This window comes from Plasmodium relictum (genome assembly GCF_900005765.1).
Source record: "Plasmodium relictum strain SGS1 genome assembly, chromosome: 7".
NCBI lineage: Eukaryota > Apicomplexa > Aconoidasida > Haemosporida > Plasmodiidae > Plasmodium > Plasmodium relictum.
In genome coordinates this window covers 631,937-650,988 of record NC_041685.1, presented here as the reverse complement: position 1 = coordinate 650,988, position 19,052 = coordinate 631,937, and the positions used below count along the sequence as shown (strand labels likewise).

General features: G+C 19.2%; 5 protein-coding genes across 5 annotated transcripts; 2 read left to right on the top strand and 3 right to left on the bottom strand.

The window, feature by feature from the left end:
- Positions 1 to 386: 386 nt before the first annotated feature.
- On the bottom strand, positions 387 to 2,543 carry PRELSG_0716600 (DnaJ protein, putative; the record flags this gene model as incomplete). Its single annotated transcript, XM_028675861.1, has 5 exons — positions 387 to 1,049; positions 1,259 to 1,377; positions 1,506 to 1,623; positions 1,729 to 1,883; positions 2,453 to 2,543. The coding sequence occupies 5 exons, from the start codon at positions 2,541 to 2,543 to the stop codon at positions 387 to 389; spliced, it is 1,146 nt and encodes a 381-aa protein (XP_028532408.1).
- Positions 2,544 to 5,267: 2,724 nt separating this feature from the next.
- Positions 5,268 to 6,746, top strand: NAPS (nucleosome assembly protein, putative; the record flags this gene model as incomplete). Its single annotated transcript, XM_028675860.1, has 3 exons — positions 5,268 to 5,323; positions 5,628 to 5,680; positions 6,028 to 6,746. 3 exons carry the CDS (start codon positions 5,268 to 5,270, stop codon positions 6,744 to 6,746), a joined length of 828 nt encoding a protein of 275 aa, XP_028532407.1.
- A 407-nt stretch (positions 6,747 to 7,153) lies between these two features.
- gammaGCS (gamma-glutamylcysteine synthetase, putative) lies at positions 7,154 to 10,117 on the bottom strand (the record flags this gene model as incomplete). The annotated part of the gene is made up of 1 exon (XM_028675859.1): positions 7,154 to 10,117. The coding sequence occupies one exon, from the start codon at positions 10,115 to 10,117 to the stop codon at positions 7,154 to 7,156; it is 2,964 nt and encodes a 987-aa protein (XP_028532406.1).
- Positions 10,118 to 12,404: 2,287 nt separating this feature from the next.
- Positions 12,405 to 13,874, top strand: PRELSG_0716300 (dihydrouridine synthase, putative; the record flags this gene model as incomplete). The annotated part of the gene is made up of 1 exon (XM_028675858.1): positions 12,405 to 13,874. The coding sequence occupies one exon, from the start codon at positions 12,405 to 12,407 to the stop codon at positions 13,872 to 13,874; it is 1,470 nt and encodes a 489-aa protein (XP_028532405.1).
- Positions 13,875 to 14,287: 413 nt separating this feature from the next.
- PRELSG_0716200 (conserved Plasmodium protein, unknown function) lies at positions 14,288 to 16,411 on the bottom strand (the record flags this gene model as incomplete). Its single annotated transcript, XM_028675857.1, has 4 exons — positions 14,288 to 14,351; positions 14,511 to 14,590; positions 14,769 to 14,877; positions 15,234 to 16,411. 4 exons carry the CDS (start codon positions 16,409 to 16,411, stop codon positions 14,288 to 14,290), a joined length of 1,431 nt encoding a protein of 476 aa, XP_028532404.1.
- Positions 16,412 to 19,052: the final 2,641 nt, after the last annotated feature.

The window sequence follows — 19,052 nt, the reverse complement described above, 5'->3', positions numbered from 1 at the left end:
TTATTATAAGAATTTTATTTTATCATTAAAGTGCTGGAAAGAGTATAGTTGTAAATAAGAAAAAAAAAAAAAAAAATATAAATTTACAAATAAAGAAATTTCACTTTTTTTGTTATTTTAAATAATTATTTATTTTAAAACCATAAACAAAAAACTAAGGGAACAGTTAAATTTATATATATATTTTTAAATAAAAAATGTAAATGAAATAATAATGAAATTAAATGACATTTAATAATATTAAATATTTTTTCACTTTATATATTTTTTAAAAATATGTCTTATTTATTGTGAAATATATTTGAAATAATATTAATTATTCATAATTACTTTTAAAAATGTTCATTTATTTAAAATATATAAAAAAAGTGAAATTTTTTTTTTTTTCACTTTGATGTTAACCATATATAAACGAATATAATTCCAAATATCATTTGCAGAGAGAAAAATTCGAACCACGATTTTTTTTTATTTTTATCTTTAGAGTTTTCGTTTTTCATCAATTCAAAGCATTTTTCCAATAAATTCATTTGTTGTGAATCAAGGGTTAATGAAAATCTTTGCACATTATCCAATAATTTTGAGTTAATGTTTTCATCTTTTGAATTTTTTTTCCCTTTATTTTCTGTATCAAATTTATTTGCATTTTCTAAAGTTTCATTTTCTGTTTTTGGTTCATCTCTTAAATTTAATATATGTGATACTTCATTTTTTCTTATTTGCTGTAATTTTGAAACCACATCAGTACCATGCTTTTTTAAATAATTTGTTGATTCAATAATATCATTAGATCTTTCTACAATGATTCTATTGGTTGATAAAATAGAGCGCATTAAAAAAATCATTGTAGCATTCTTGTCAGTATAAATGTAAGCAGATGCACATATACTAATAAAAAATACGGTGGGAAATAGCATCCTAAGTAATTTTATTTTTTCATATGGTAACAGATACCCCAAAAATGGAAGCCAATCAAATGTTGTGTCGTCTTCTATAAATCGGAATTGTAACTCAAAACAAAAGCTAGCTATATTGTATACTAAGAATATCTTGAAAAATAAAAATATATAGATATATATAAATTATGGGTTTTATAATTCATATAAACTAATAAGAATAACAATATAAATGCTTGTTTTTATTAATAATAAAACTTATAAATACGTGTTTTTAATAATAAATTTTTTTTTAATAAAAAGTTGATAAAAAATATCGTTTTAAGATTTTTTTTTTAATTTATAGTTGAATGCTATTATACCTGTCTTGAGAATTCTAATTTTTTTGGATACGATAAAAAATATCCTATAATAAAAAACATAGTATGCTGAACTAATGAAAGACATATTAATAAGGTTGCAGTATTATCATCTATTTCTCCTGCATTTACAAAAGAAAGAAAAAAAAAAATTAGCGTGGCATATCTAGTAAAAGGGCTATTAATATATACAGAATGACAATATGATCTAAATATGAGTTAAATAAATTACATATATAAATTTTCGTACCATTTTTGTAATCCCCAAATCTATTATAATTACTTCTTCTGATATCATCTGCCAAAATATCATAAGCTAATTTTAATTTTATAAATGAAGAATCTGCGTATTCATCAGGATTTTTATCCTGAAAAGTAAAATTAAATAATATAAACATAAATTTATATATTTTTATAATTTAACTTATTTTTTAATATATTTTTTTTTTTTTTAAATAATTTTTTAATCTAACAGGATGATAAACTTTAGCTGCTTGTCTATATGCTGTTTGTATTTCTTGCTTTGTTGCATTTGGTGTTACACTTAAATATGTGTAATAATTTTCTCTATTCCATGGTATTCCCTTATATAATAAAAAAGACAAAATTAATATATAGATGGCATATTCTAATGAAAAAAAAAAAAATTTTAAATGTTATTTTTTTTTAATATTAATACAAATACATATGTACTAATAAAACAATATATATTTGTATAGATTAAAAATGCATATGAATAGTTATATTTTTTAAATTTGAATTATTAAAATATTAAATATTTTTATAAATACAATAATATATTCCCTTATGTAAAAAAAAAAATAAATTATTTTCAAGATCTTATAAAAATACAAAATAATAAATACATATTTTATTTTGAGAAATAAATAAAAAAATTTATATATATCCTTTCAAATAGATAATTAAAAGGTAAAGAAAATTACATTAAAAAAAAAAAAAAAATAGCGATAAAAAAAAAGGTTATCTAATATTTAATTACACATTAATACAATAGTTTAATTTGCCGATTTGTACATTCAATTTTAAAGTAATAAATGTAAAATTTATTCTCAAAAAAAATAATGATACAAAAAAGATATAAAAAGTAATATATATACAGAAATTTATTTTTAAAAATAGCATATGAAAGATATATGAAGATATAAAAAATCTACAAATATATATCGATATTCTAACTTAATTTATGAAGAAATTTTAATTTATCACTATTGACTAATGAAACGCCCAAAGCAGCTATAATAACTTGAAAAATTATATCGTTTAACATTTCTAAGAGTAAATAAATTTTCTGCAATAAGTATATTTTAGTAACTAAAACTTTTTTATATTTTTTTCAAATTCAATAGTTAATTTATTTTAATTTTTCTGTCATTATGCAAATTACATAAAGTAATTTTGTATTTTTTAAAAATATAAAAAAAATAAATTTTGTTGATTCTTTTATCTTGTATATATATATATATATATATATATATATATATATATATATATATATATAATGTATATATATGTATATATATACTTATTTTTTTTTTTTTTTTAATTTTTTTTCCTCGTAAATTTTGCATGTTCTTATATGGTTGTACAATTATTTTTATTTTTTTACTATGTAAAATAAAAGTTGAATTTTTCTGATAACATGAATATAAAAGTATATTATAAAATAAAACAAATCAATATTTACAATTATAATAATATAAATAGTAGTAGAAAAAACATTTTAAAGGAGATGAAGTAATTTTTTTATTATATTATCTATGAAGAATTACTAAGCATTTTAATATTTAAAGAGTAATAAAAAAAAACAGGAAGGAAAAAGAAGATATGAAAAAAAAAGTTGAAATAATAATATATAAAACTCCAAAGAAACATTTAAAAATAACTATTAAAGATATATAATAAAAACCAATTTTAATTTACCTATGTTCTTTGTTTGCAGTTCAAAAATTCTAGCAATAAAAATATAGCGAATCATAAAATATCACAAAAAACATAATTTTTAATTTGACCTTTTTGTATGTCATTTTCGTAACTTATATTTTTTTTTGTAATAAGTTTTTATTTCTGTAGAATTTTTTTTAGAAATTATTACATATATTATTTATCGAAGTATTATAGATGCCGATAAATGATTAAAAAGAAATATGACCAAAATATAATAATACCATGACATAAAATTTACATTATTTTTAGACTTAGTAGTAGCACTTGAACTTTATTTTACTATTAATTTTCTCTAAGATACAGCAGTATAAATGTGCTTATTTCACTTTTACTTTAAAATTAAATAAATACGAACTAATTAATGAAATATTATTTAAGAGAACTTGAAACTTTTATAATGTATTTTTTACTTATTACAGAAAAATCATTTTATTTATATTATATGTAAAGATTATTATATGGGTAAAAAAAATATATATGAAATTAAAAAAAGTTTTTGCAATCTTTATAGCAATCAAATACTTTTTAAAATGAAATGCATAATGACAATTATACTCCGTCATATGAAAATATATTGTATACAAACATTTCCATATTTAAATAATTTAATTTAATATATTTATGGTATTGGCATACAAACTTTGATATTCTTCTTTTATTTAAAATTTTTCTTTAATTTTAAAATAAGACGCCAGCTAAAGAAAAAAATAAGAAATTTTTTTTTTTTTTTTTGCTATAATACAAAAATTAGCTATTTGAAATTTCTTGATAAGTAGATGGAGAAAAAGAGAGAAATTTTTAATGCTATATAATATACATAACATAAAAAAAAAATTAATTTCCTTTTTACAAACTTATATTTTAATATTAAAATATATATTTACAAATAACAAAAATTTCATATTATAAAAGAATATATATATATATATATATATATAACTATTTAAAGTTTGAAGAGTATTTTTTAAATGAAAAATTTAATAAACCTTTTTGTAATTTATGCATCTTCATATTGTGTGTGTATTAAGAAAAAAAAAAAAGAAAAAGAAAAAGATAATTATTTGTAAATTCTTTTAGAATGCCAATAGAAAGTTTATAAAGTTAAGAATTACTATATAAAGAGATATTGAAATAAGAAAAATAATTGCATTAACCTTTGTAAAATTATTTTATAATAGATATATATATTTTTCTTTATTTTTAGCAGTTTGAATATTTATAATAATTTTATATATAAATTAAAATAATATTTCTGGTAGAAAATACATTTATTAGCAAGAATTAACTAAAATAAAAAAATTTTAAATAAAGTTTCTATTTTATTTTTAATTATAAAACAACATTTTTATTTAAATTATGCATATCATTAATACATAATAAAGAAAAAAAATAAATTAAAAATAAAATATATAAAAAAATAAAATATATTTATCAGAATTTTAGTAGAGATTTTCGTTTGGCAGATATTTTGAAGCATAAACAAATTTATCATACCAAATCGATAAATAAAAAAAAAAGATAAAAAATAATTAATTTTTGTTATTATATTAAAAAATTAAAAGAAAATATGAAATATAGATTAAAAAAATTATAAGTATTTCTATTTATAAAAAATGTATAAATAAAAAACACCGTATACATGCAAAATAAATAAAATAAAAATTAATATAATTTATACTAATGCAAAATAGTACATAAAGAACTCTATTTTTTTTTAAATTCATAAAAAATATATGCACTATAATTTTTTTTTTTAATATATTATTTTATTATGCTGCTATATATTTATGCATATAATTAATATTACTAATTTTATTTTAATTTTTATTATAGCTTTTTTTTTTTTTATAATATTTTTGAATATATAATTATATAAATTTATTTTTTATTATTTTTTGATCAATGAATCATTGCTTTTATATCTAATAAAATTAAAAAAAAAAATTTCTCTTTTTTTTTTTAAATATAATAATTTAAAGATCATTGTAATTAACGCATTTTTAAAAATTTTTCATATTTTAATCTTATAAATACAAAATAATTAAAAATGAAAAGAGATCGCTCAGAAAATTCAGCTGAAAATACAACAGATCCCAAACATACGTAAGATAGATTATCTTTAAGAATATAAAATATATGTATTTAGTTTAAAGTTTGTACATGTCAATATTTTGAAGTGAACTTAAAAGTTTATTGTTTTTATTTTGTAATATGAATTTATTTGGAATTTTAAATAAATATAAAGAATCATAAAAAAAAAGCAAATCTAAATTAGTATATACTAACATATATGTGTAATTATATTTTATATATAAATATATATACATATATATTCGTTTACATATCCATACACATATGTACAGATACAGTTATATTTAACTATATTTTTTTTACAACTTTTGTACAGTAAAATTGACAATGATGATCCATTGGTACCATTTATGAAAGATTTTGAAGATAGTAATAATTTATAAAAGAGAAAAAAAAATAATTACTGAAATAGAATTATTCGTAAAATAAACATTGCATATAGTATTTTATTATAAATTTTTATTAATATTAATTACTACTAGTATATATATATATATTTGATAAATATATGCTTATAAAATTTTATATTATTAAATGATTAATAGTAATTTATGAAACAAAATAAAAAAAGAAAAAAGAAAAAAAAACATATAAACTCATAAGAATTAAATATATTCATATTTTTAAAAAGAGAGATAATAAAAAATGAAGTATATATATATATATATATATTAAAAAAATATATTTTTTCCTTTTTCTTTTTTTTTTTTGATTAGTTCAAAAAGATATCGAACAGCTAGATATAAAATGTGCACATGAACAGATGAATATACAGAAACAATATGATGAAAAAAAAAAACCTTTGTTTGAAAAAAGAGAAGAAATTATTGAAAAAGTTCCAGGTTTTTGGGCTAACACATTAAGAAAACATCCAGCATTAAGTGATATAGTACCTGAAGATATTGAAATTTTAAAACATTTAATCAAATTAGATTTAAAAGATAATATGGATAATAATGGTTCATATAAAATAACATTTATTTTTGATGAAAAAGCAAAAGAATTTATGGAGCCATTAACGTTAGTTAAACATGTGACTTTTGATAATAACCAAGAAAAAGTCGTTGAATGTACACGCATTAAATGGAAAGAAGGAAAGAATCCTATTGCAGCAGTAACAAATAATAGATCAGACTTAGATAATGAAATACCTAAGTGGTCAATATTTGAATGGTTTACAACTGAGGAACTACAGGATAAACCTGATTTAGGAGAATTAATAAGAAGAGAAATATGGCATAACCCTTTATCATATTATTTAGGCATTGATGAATTTGAAGATTTTGAAGAAGATTTTGATGAAGAATTTGATGATGATGATGAAGATGAAGATGAGGATGATGATGATGAGGAGGAAAAAGATGATGATGACGAGGATAAAGATGATGGAGATGGTGATGAAGATGATGGGAAAGATGATGATAATGATGATTAAAAAGAATAATAATAAATAAAAATAAAAGAAAAAAAAAAAAAAGAAAGAAAATTAAAAGAAGATAATAAATTTTTTTTTTCATTTTACTTATGTTTACATATTATATATGCGTTTTATGCGCATAAAATTTTTTAGGATTTAAGAAATTCATATTTATTCCACTTAATTTTTTATTGAAAAATTAAATTTTAAAAAGAAAAAAAAATTTTTTTTATTTTCAAGAAATTACATAAAATTAAATTAAAAAAAAAAAATAATAAAATAAATATAGTGTATTTTTAATGGCTTTTTTACACAATGTTTTATTTATTATTTTAAATATTATAAATAACAAATATATTTTGCAATGAATAAAAACGCTACAATAAATTATTATTGTACAAAATAGGTGAATATAAAAAAAAAAATTATGCACTTAATTGATATAATTTTTTTCCAAACTCCAATGTAATATCTGTTGATTCTTCATAATTTGTACGTTTTGTGCACGTGTAATAATCTTGATCTTGCTTAATAGCTTCACTAAGAAGTAAATATTGCGTATAATCTTCTCCCGATATAAATTTATATGCCAGAGAGTTAACATATTGGCTTTCGTTTATTTGCCTTAAATCGCTCTTAATTCTTTCTTTGTATGGATCAACAAAAACTCCTAATAATTCTTGTGGGATTATCAATCCCTTTCCTATATCCGCTATTAATTTGCATACATCGTAATTTATTTTACTATTGATATAAGAATTTTTTTCATAAGATGGATGATTCAAAATAAAATTTCTTAAGTAAGCGGCACCTGTAGATATTTTTCCATTACATCTCAATTTTATAAATTCAATGTATTCATCTATTTTATTTTTTGCAGATTGACTTAATACTCCTTCTTTAAATTTTCTCTCAATATAATTTGAGCACAAAAAGAAAATTCCATTCTGTTCATTAAAAAAAATGTCATATATACTTTTTTCTTCAATTTCATTATCTGTTGTATAATAATTTAAATTTTTGCGAAAATAAAATTTTTCCTTTATGATGGCATCTCTGTTAGCTGATCTATACAAATTTTCTTCTAATAAGGACATAGGGATGTATAAATTTAATCTTTCTTCTAAGATAAATTTTGACAAAACCATAATTAAAGTAACAACAGAAGAATTTTCAAAATCAGTAATTTGAATATCTGGTGTTCTAAATTCTACCCTCCATCCTATAGAACTTGGTCCATTAAAATGATTATCAAGGATTGGTGGGGGTTTAAATCTAACACTATTCCAGTTAGTACTTTGAAAATTTTCAAAATGCTGATGTGAAGACAATACTTTCTCTTCATAATCTTCTAAAAAATCAAAATTATCACTTAAATAAATACTATGCATATTGCTTTCCCTATTATTATTCATAGAATTATTATTAGTATTTTTCTCTTTATTCACATATATGTTACTATTATAAAACTCTTCAATTTCTTTTTCAATGGATAGAATATCATTTTCGTTATATGAGCCTTTAAATACAACAATTGGATCTCTAACAAAAAGAGATGATATATGTCTAGCTAAATTATCATCAACATTTTCTTTTCTTAATTTTTCATAAACATTTTTATCGAGAACTACATCAATGTCATTATAAAAATAATAATTGTCTTTTAAAGGTAATTCATTGGATATATATAATGATATTCCTGAATATCTTGGTTTTGATATGTAAGACAACTCTTCCTCTGTTCTACAATCAACACTGTTTGAAATGACTCTCCATCTCGTATCAGTTTCTGTGAGAAATCCTCCTAAATATGGTGTAGAAGCAGTTAAAGCTAAAAAAAGGGGTGCAATAACAGCTAGTTGGTCATATAAATATCTTGCATCATCTATAGTTGGAAAAGACATAGTTAATTGTTGGCAACACATGCTCATTCCAAAAAACATAGCATCTAGATATACATAATCTTTAATTGGATTTTTTGATTTTTCAGAGTATTCTTCAATAAATTTTCTATCGTAAACATATATATAATCTTTTTCATCGTCCATATTACTAAATAAGCTATTTTTTATGACTGTATCAATTAAGTTTTCTTCGTTATTTTTTAAGTGTTTAGTATTATCTTCTTCTGCTGCCCTATTATATTCATGAGGCATGCTATTACTTTGATTATCTACACAAATTATATTTTTAGGCGTATTCATTTTTTGTTCATTATTATTAGCATTTTTTATATTATTCATTGACTTATTCCAAATTAAATGATCATCTAAGATATATTTTTTTTTTATTTTCTTAAAAAGTCTTTTATCACTTTTATCAAGTGATAAATCCCAATGTTTCAAATGTTCCGTATATATATCTTTATATATAGGATTAAAAGAAATAATTTTTGTTCCCCTCCTTGCTCTAATATTTTTTGTTAGAGTAATATATCTAGCATGTGGACTAATTACCATATCAGAGATTAAACAACTATTACTATATTGTCTTGTATTTTCTGGTTTAAATAATTCGCATTCAAATGGTAAATTTCCTTTTATTGTATTCATAAACATATCATGTTCGTTTTCTTTTCCTTCTTCTTTTTCATTTCTGTGTTGCTTTACTCCCCCTCCTATTTCTGCCCCATCCTCATAATAAATGTCATGCAATAAAAGTTCATCACTCTTTTGAAATGTTATATCTGAGTTTACGAAATTGATAGATTTAATTTCTTCCATTTCATTTGTAATAGTATCCACAACCGAATTTTTGTCTTCATTAAAAGAAATGACATGCTTTGTACATTCAATATAATTTTTTTCAGTCTTTTTTGAATTGAGACTTTCTACAACTGGTGCTTCTATAGATTCTACTTTATGTTTTTCACTTTTTCTTTTATTATTTTCATAATTTGTCCTTTTAGCCATAAGAAGGCTATTATCTAAAAGCACATTTGGAAAACATGGTAAAGTAATTGCTCTAACACCATTTATTGTACTTAAAACATTATTTAATTTGCTTCTTCTTATTCTCATGCAATCTTCAACAAATGATGAAGAATTAATATCAAATTTAAAAGGAACAGATGGAGTCCCCTCAACAGTAAACGAAGAATATTCAGGGGTCCAATGAGATCCATACTGGCAATCTGTAACACTTTCTAAATTCATCATTTCATCAATTAAATCTGACGCACATAAAAGTGCAGAGGATTCTTTTAAAGTTTCATCATTTTTTATAATAATATATTCTATTTCATCACCAAACATTATATTTTTATCTACTCTATCTTTGTTACATTTGTATATATGAACAAATTGCAAAAGACCGTATAATCGTATTAAAGATTTTACATGCTGAACTTCTTCCCAACTTAATGGCGTTCCAATTTTGAGGAATCCCATCTTTTTTTTTGTTTTCTTTTAAAAATATAAATCATGAATATTCCAAAATAATTTTTTTTTTTTTTGTCATTCTATGTATTTATATCTTTGTAGTTTTAAAATCTTTTTTATTTCAACGAATCTTAATTCTTTTAATATATCTTTTTATTTTGATAAATTTGATTATATTTTTTTTTTTTTTTTTAACCTTTTTTTATAAAGGTTATTTAATTTTGTTATTTTTAATATTTTTATAGATCTTATGGTTCTTTTGAATATTTTTAAATTTTTATGACTTTTTTTTTTTTTTAGTAAGAAAAAAATACAAATTTAATCTTTGCTTATTAAAATATATTTCGTAAAAATAATGTGCAAATACCTTATAAATGAAAAAATATTAGTTGTAAATAGAATTTAATATATTAATAATAATAAATAGAGAGTAATAAACTTTAATAATTTTATCATATTAATTATAAATACTATGAAAAAAATTAACTTTGATTTTGTAATGTCATTAATGAGAGAGTGTATTCATATAATTTCAAAGTACCATGGAGCTGTGTATAATTCAATTAATACTTTTTTTGATATCTTGGAAATTATACGAAAATTTAGCTGAATATATAAATAAAATGATGCACATTATTTTACATAATAAATTTAAAAAAAAATAAAATAAAATAAATGTAATTTAAAAAAATATACAAAAAATTTTATAAGAAGCATAGAATCAAAAGCATTTGTACTTATTTAACAAGCAAACAAGTTTTTTCTTTAATTAGATATCCATACATAAAAAAAGAGTATATATATATAGTACATTATATATTTTTTGGATTATATCAATTTGTACATAGAAAAAAAATATATACTTCAAGATAGCTTATTACTATAAAAAAAAAGAACATACCTATAAAGCAAAATATATTTTAAAATTAAAAAAAAAAAAAAAAAATTTATTTATAAAATATTTGAGAAAATTTTTTTTTAATGAAAATCTTTCATATTTTATATAGGGTTATAAAATCCCAATAAACATATTTTAAAAATGCCATGCATAATAAATATTTTTATTTGGATATGTAATAATTACTCAATATAAAAAAAAAAAAATTTTACATTTATATGAAAAAATTTATGTCATTTAAATTTAAGAATCACATTAAAAAACCAATAAAATAATGTATGTTACTTTCGAAAAAAAAAAAAAAGTGTATTTTTTTTTTTTTTTTATGTGATTTGCACTGTAATACTTTATGTATTTTGAGCTTTTTTTACAAGGATTTATCTTCCAATTTTTGAAATAATATTGCTTTTTGGTTTTTTTTTTTCATAATTTTTAATTTTCAATTTTCAATTTTTAATTAATTTTTTTTTATTTTATCTGGATATAAATTAAAGCAAAGAAAATATAATTTTTTTAATTAAAAAGTGATTATTAGCTAAAATTAAAAATGAAATACAAAGGATATAGTAATATATAATTAAAATTTAACTTTTTAAAAAGATTAAATGATAAAATATATTTTTTATTATATTTAAACTTCAAATGTGTTTAGATTCTATTTTAACTTTATGAATTTCAGTCTCCTTAAATTTTGATCTAAAGTTATGAACAGTAGGCATTATAATTTACTTTTTAAATCTTTTTACTTCTATAACAATGAGAACATAAATATATTGAAAAATGGTAAATATTACAAAAATGTAGTATTTAAATAGTTAAAAATGTCTTTTTATTTTAAAAAATAATGTATTTATACCTTTTATTATAAGTGTTTCCTTATTAATATAAGATTTAATGAAAAAATATTTAAAAAAACTGGAATAAATATAGGATGGAAAAGTTAAGAAAAATCATTATAATTTTTTATTTTTAATTTTGATAAAAAAAAAAAATATATGTTATTCCATAAATGTAAATAAAAAATCTTATATATAATAATACCAAAACAAAGGGGAAGTATAATACTTACAAAAAGATACAAAGAATTGAGGAAAAAAAAATTTCAATATCTTTAATTTTACAAATTAAATAAAATATATGCTATTATATTTTTCTGAAACAATTTTTTTTTAAATCTATATGAAATTCTCTTTTTAATATAAAATTACATTAGTTCTTATATTTTCTTTTTTTTTGTAATTTCTAAAATTAATTTAAAAAATCATGAATTCTTTTTTTTAAATTGTTTCGTACATTACTTCTAATGCATATCTTGAGAAAAATAAAACAAATTTAAAAAAACAAAAAAAAGATGAATATTTTATGAAATTTTATTTTTTATTTTTTTTTTAAATTTTAATGCAAATAAAACTGATAGGTTTCATCATATGTATGTATGTTTTATTATTTAAAAATCATGGTAAAACAGAATTTAAAAGAAAAACATATACTCTTGTAAGAGTATATATAGAAAAGGTTAAATTACATAAAAAAAAAAAATTATGGTTAAATAAATCAAAAAAATATTTATATTGTTTTAATAAAGGTACTAGCCACATAAAAATAAAAAATAAAATCAAAATGTCAATATTAGCAGAAAATAATGCAAGGGAAATGTTCAGTTCATGTGAAAATATATTTAAATTTGAAAGTATAAGCGCTTCTTTAAATTCTACTTATTGGGAAAATAAAAATGAAGCAACACCTTTTATACAAGTAGCTCCTATGATTAATGTAACTAATAGGCATTTTCGTGCCCTTGTAAGAACTGTTACCAAAAAAGCTCAATTGTGGACTGAAATGATAGTTGATAATACTTTATTATATAATTTAAATAATTTAGAAGAGCATTTGGGTTTCAACTGTAATGAACATCCTATCGTTTGTCAACTGGGAGGATGTGACACAACTTCTATGTCCGAAGCAGCTATTTTAGTTGAACAAGCAGGGTATGATGAAATAAATATAAATGTTGGATGCCCAAGTACAAAAGTAGCTAACAAAGGAGCATTTGGTGCTTATTTAATGAAAAAACCAGAACATGTAAGAAACATTGTTCATGAAATTAAAAAAAAAGTTCAAATTCCTGTAACAGTTAAGATAAGAACAGGTGTTGATGAATATGACACCTTTTCATTTTTAAAATCTTTTATTGAAACGGTTTCGTCAGCAGGATGTAATCATTTTATTGTCCATGCTAGAAAAGCATGGTTAAAAGGTTTAGACCCAAAAAAGAATAGAAAAATACCACCATTAGAATATAAAAAAGTATATGATTTATGTAAGCTTTATCCTAATTTAAAATTTACCTTAAATGGAGGTGTAAAGACTATAGAAGAAGCTATAGCTTTATTAAATGGGTATATGCCATATAATAATGATTTAAATCAAAATAATTACATTTTGGTTGAAAATTATGGTGTTAATCCACTAAATGGTGTTATGATAGGTAGAGCATGTATGGAAAATATTACTATTTTATCCCAAACAGATAAATTAATTTATAATGAGAAAATTCCAAATACAGCATATAGTAGAAGAACCGTATTAGATGCATATAAATCATATTTAGAAGAAAACTCCATTTTTTATAATGTCGCTAGTGCATTTGAGTTATTAAAGCCAATTTTAGGCATACTAAAAGGCATGCCTGGTCATAGACTATTTAGGAACAAATTGGACATATATATAAGAAATTATGCATCTACGCTTAATTGCTCTGAAATTTTAGAAAAGGCTATAGTCGATGTTGATCAAATTGCTCCAGGATGTTTAGATTTGCCTTTGAATGATTTAAAAATGCAACAAGAATACATAAAAAATTATTAAATAATTTATTGCACAAAAAACATGATTTGTATATATATATTTTTAATCCATTAATAATATTTTTTTTTAATTTTAAATATAAGCAATGGAGTTATTTTAAAAGTGATTTTAATTAATTATATTTTTAGACTTTACATTTCTTTTCCTTTATGAACATATATATATATTTATGCTATAATTTATACTTATTTTTCATAATAAATTCATTATTCTTTTTAGCTAAGTTATTAATTTTTTTTTAAATTATTGTTTTTATTTTTATTGTTTTAAATTTATTTATTGATTTTCCTATTTTAAAATGAAGTTAATAACATAATTGAAAATTTTTTTTTTTAAGATTTTAATTTTAATTATATAAAATAGTTATTCTCACATTTAAGTATATATTTCAGAGAATGTGATTTTAAATATTCTTAATTTTGATTGACGGACGTTAAAATTTGTTCTAATTCTGTAACTATTTCATTTTGTAGAGATCTACAAAAAATAATAATTTTTATATATTAAATTTATGGTAAAATCTTTTTTATTTTTTAATTCATACAATTATTGTAATGTCTTAACTATGCTAAATAGATTTATTTTAATTATTATAATAATACATACACATAATATATACATATAATATATTGTTACTTGTTTTTATTTAATTTTGAAGCAATGGAATTTTCTCCTTCAATTAGGGCATCTAAAACTATTTTTAACATCTCAGAACACTAAAATATTAAAAAAAAAAAAAGATTATTAGAATTAATAATATATATATATATATATATATTTGTTTTTTTTGTATTATTAATTAAAATTATTCTTAAAGAGATATTAAGAAAAAAAGATCAAGTAATTGTGATTTCTTTTTATTGTTTGTTCATTATTTTTTAAAAAAATTCTTACTTGCTTGTTATTATCTATGCATGAATTTAATAATGTTATTATTTCGTTTTTATGATTGTTCAAAATAGAGTGTACCATATCAATTTTTTCTTCAATAGGTGTCAAAGGACTGAATTTTAAAAATTATAAAACATATAATAATGCTGTTATAATGATTAGGAGATACTATAAAATATGCATGTTTAAATATAGTACAAAATTTATTTTGATATAAATCATGGAAATTACAATATCTACATAAAAAACAATCATGATCATTATATGAAAATATATATAATAATGAAATTTAACAGAGTATTATCAAATATATATAATTAAAATAAATGCCAATTACTATGTAAAGACTAAATATAAATAAACAATAACAATTATAATTATTTTTTTTTAAATCTAGTAATTAGATTTTAATAAAAATATAATTTATATTTTTAATTATTATTAGTTATATAATAAATATGTCTAAACCTTATATTGTAAGCATTTTCACAAAATAAATTAGGAGGATCTAACTTAAATGGAATTTCCATATTCATTAATTCTTTTGTATTCATACGATGTAGACTTTTTAAATTATCTGCATTTAATAACTCATCTGTTGTAATAATTTGTTTTTTTATAATTATATCTGCTCTTTTAACTAGATCATTTTTTTTCAATTTTAGATTATTTATAGAATTTGAATTTTTAATATTACTATTATCATTATATGTTTTATTTATTTTTAAGTTCCTATCTAATATATTATTTGAATACTTTTTCCTTAATTCCATACTCGTATTATTTTTATTTGATAGAAGAAAATTTTCATTTGTATTATTATTTAAATATGCTTTATTGCCATGTAACTTATTATCATTAACAGTTATTTTGGATGAAAATTTTAATTTTTCATCATCAAAATCTTCATTTTTATTTTTATTGAAATTTGTTGATTTTTTTTCATTCAAATTATTATTATTCACAAATTTTTTAGAAAAATTTTTCGGTTCTGTTTTAATAATATTTTTTATTAATGTTTTGTTTTCAGTTAAATTTATATTTTTATTAGGATCTCTATATAAAGATACTATTTTGTTTTTTTCAAAAATTTTTACCGAAGGTGCTTTAACACTTTTATTATATGAGTTGGCATGACTATAATTGCCTTTCGTTAAATATTTTGAATTTTTTTTATTATTATCTGAATGGTTTATATCTACTTTAGTATTTATGGAACTTTTAGATTTTTTTAATTCCTTAATGTCATTTTTAGAAATTTTAATTGTACTTTGTTTGCTAATGTTATCCTTACTGCATTTATCAATAGATAATTTATCATCATTTGAACTTTGTTCTTTTAATGAAAATTTTTCCATATTTTCTTTTGCACCGTTAGAAAAAATGCTAAATTCTTTTGAATTATTTGATTTTACTTTGCATATATTTTTAGATTTAGTGAAAAATTTAAATTTTCTGAAATTAAATATAGAGGTGCTCTCAGTATTAATAGGACTAGAAACGTCATGTTGAGATGCATCATTTTTATTACCCGTTTTGATTATTGATGCAACTTTCTCTTTCCAATCTTTGTTTCTTTTCTTATTTGAGTTATTTAATTTATATTTAAGTAAGGTTTCCCTTTCAGATATATCTTCATTTTTCATTTGGATATGAATTTTTTATTCTATAAATTTATTCTTATTCTTAAAAGCGTTGTCTTATTTTAAGAAATACTTCTTGTAGATAATAATGTAAAATTATCATAGAAATAATATTCAAATAAATTTCATATATATTTCTATAAAATGAATAAGAAATAAATGAATTTTCATTTTAATAAAAATCTATTTACTTAGAAAATCACAAAAAAAAAGAAAAAAAAAAAAATTAGTAAGAATATTATTAAGGAGAAAACTATAAATTGTTCAAAAAGAGACCATTATTTTATTGAAACAAAAAAAAAAAAAAAAAAAATAGAATAAATGATTATATGAAAAGAAATAAAATGTGAAACAAAAAATTAAAAGAATTAAATACAGAGAATATTACATCAAAAACACTAAAAAAAAGTAAATAAAAAAAAATGAATTCAATTGTTTAAAATTTTTATTTTAAATTAAAATATAAGAAAAAAAAAAATTTGAATTTGAAGCAAATGCTGAGTGATAACATATATAAATCCATTTAATATATTTTTTTAAAAGTTAAGAATATGACACATCTATAATAAATTTACTTATTAATCATAAATAAGAAAAGAAAAAAATGAAAAAAATAATAAAAAATGTTTTAAGAAATATCATGGAATTTTTGACTTATTTCTTTTTAATCATATTTGTATTTATAATTAAAAGAATACGTAAAGGAACAACATTTCATTATACTAACAGCTTTCTTCTTTTTTTTGTTAGATGAGATCTGTTCACAAAAATGAAATATTAACTAAATTTTTTTATATTTTTTATATGAATCGCTTGTATTTAAAGAGAATTTTTTGCTTAAAATTTTTTATTTTTATTCATTAATAAAATGTGGTATTTTTAGTTTTACGTAATATTTAACACAATAATTTAATTTTTTTTTATGAAATAAATTTATTAAATATTTTCGTTGTAAAAAGAAATGTGTGCAGAACCACCTTTCTTTGTAGCAAATTTTTTTTTTTAAAAACAGCGATAACATTTTATTTTCTGTGATCAAAATTAATAATAAGAATTATTAATATTTTTAATAACTAAAAAAAAAATATTTAAAAAGAAACTATTATTTTAATATTTTTATTTATTCATATAATATAGTATTTACTTTTTATATTTCATATATTAATATCACATTTTTTGTAGAATCATAATATTTTCATTTTAAAAAAAAAATGTGTGCAAAGTCTCCCTTTCTTGGGATAGTTACTTTTCTCTTTTTTTTTTTTAAACACATATAGCTATTTTATCAAAGTAAATAAAAATTAAAAAAAAAAATATAAAAAATTAAGTTTTAATGATAATTTTTTCAATGAATGAACAAAAATGTTCAGAGAAAAAGTAATCTTTTAATTGAATTACGTGACGTATTAAAAAAATTTATTAAATTAATGCAAAAATACATAAAAATATATAAAAAAACATTAGATATACAATATTTTATTTTATATGTTTAAAAAGAGGTACTGAATTAAAAGTTTCTCATTACATGCTTTATATCCCGTTTTTTTTTTTTTTGTAAAGTATCAAATTAATAAAGGAAAATATATTGCTGAATATATTATTTTAGCATCTATATAATTTTTAAGTGTTATAAACTGTTTTTTAATTTTATGAAATTCTAGAAGTAAAGGTTTCCAAATAAAGTTTTGTATTATGTTTTTTTATTAAAAACAAAGGGTAATAAATTACTATAATCAGAAAAGTATAAATAAATTTTTCTATTTTAAGAAAAAAATACATAAATGATGCATAATTTTTATTTATAAAAGAATTATTCTAATATTAACAAATAATTATAATAATTAAATATATTTTTCTCTTTATAAATTTATTCATATAATTTTCTCTATAATAAGACTATTCTAAATAGTATTTAACATTGTGAAAAATATATTAAAAAAAAAGTAAAATTAGTACTTTTAAATTTTTTATATAATACTACAAAATATTGCATTTTCTCTTTAGTCGAGATAAAAAAAAAAGTGAATATTTAATATTTTCTATACTATTTATTTTTTTTACAACTCTTTTGTATGTAAAAATAAAAGGATTTATATATGTGTTATGGTGAATTAAAAATTTATGTAACATTGAACTTATATATATCATATTCATTATGATAAAGAAAGTGATATAAAATTATAAGGTGTACAAAATATCTAAAAATTAAAAAGGATTGTGTATTTTAATAAACAATTTCTTTACTCATTAAAAAAAAAAAATAATTATAAAATTTTTTTTATTGAGACTTTCATTTTTGTTTTCTAATTTATAGTTTTAAAAATTAAATTAGAATTTTTTCTTAAGAATTATTACGAAACATAGATTTAGTTTTCATAATACTGATAAGATTAGAGCTTTTTTTAGGAATTAAATAGTTATTTTATTATTCCGTTATGTTTTATACCCTAGAGAACAAAAAGCATATATGCTTGTTTATTTTTTTTATGTAGACCTAAATAATTTACTGCGACAAAATATTTTTCACAGAAAAAAAAAAGGTAAAAATGCACAGACATGTATTAAGAATATTAACATTTATATTTATAAAAAAATTGTGTATTTATATGCATATAAAAAAATTTAATATATATACAATACAAAA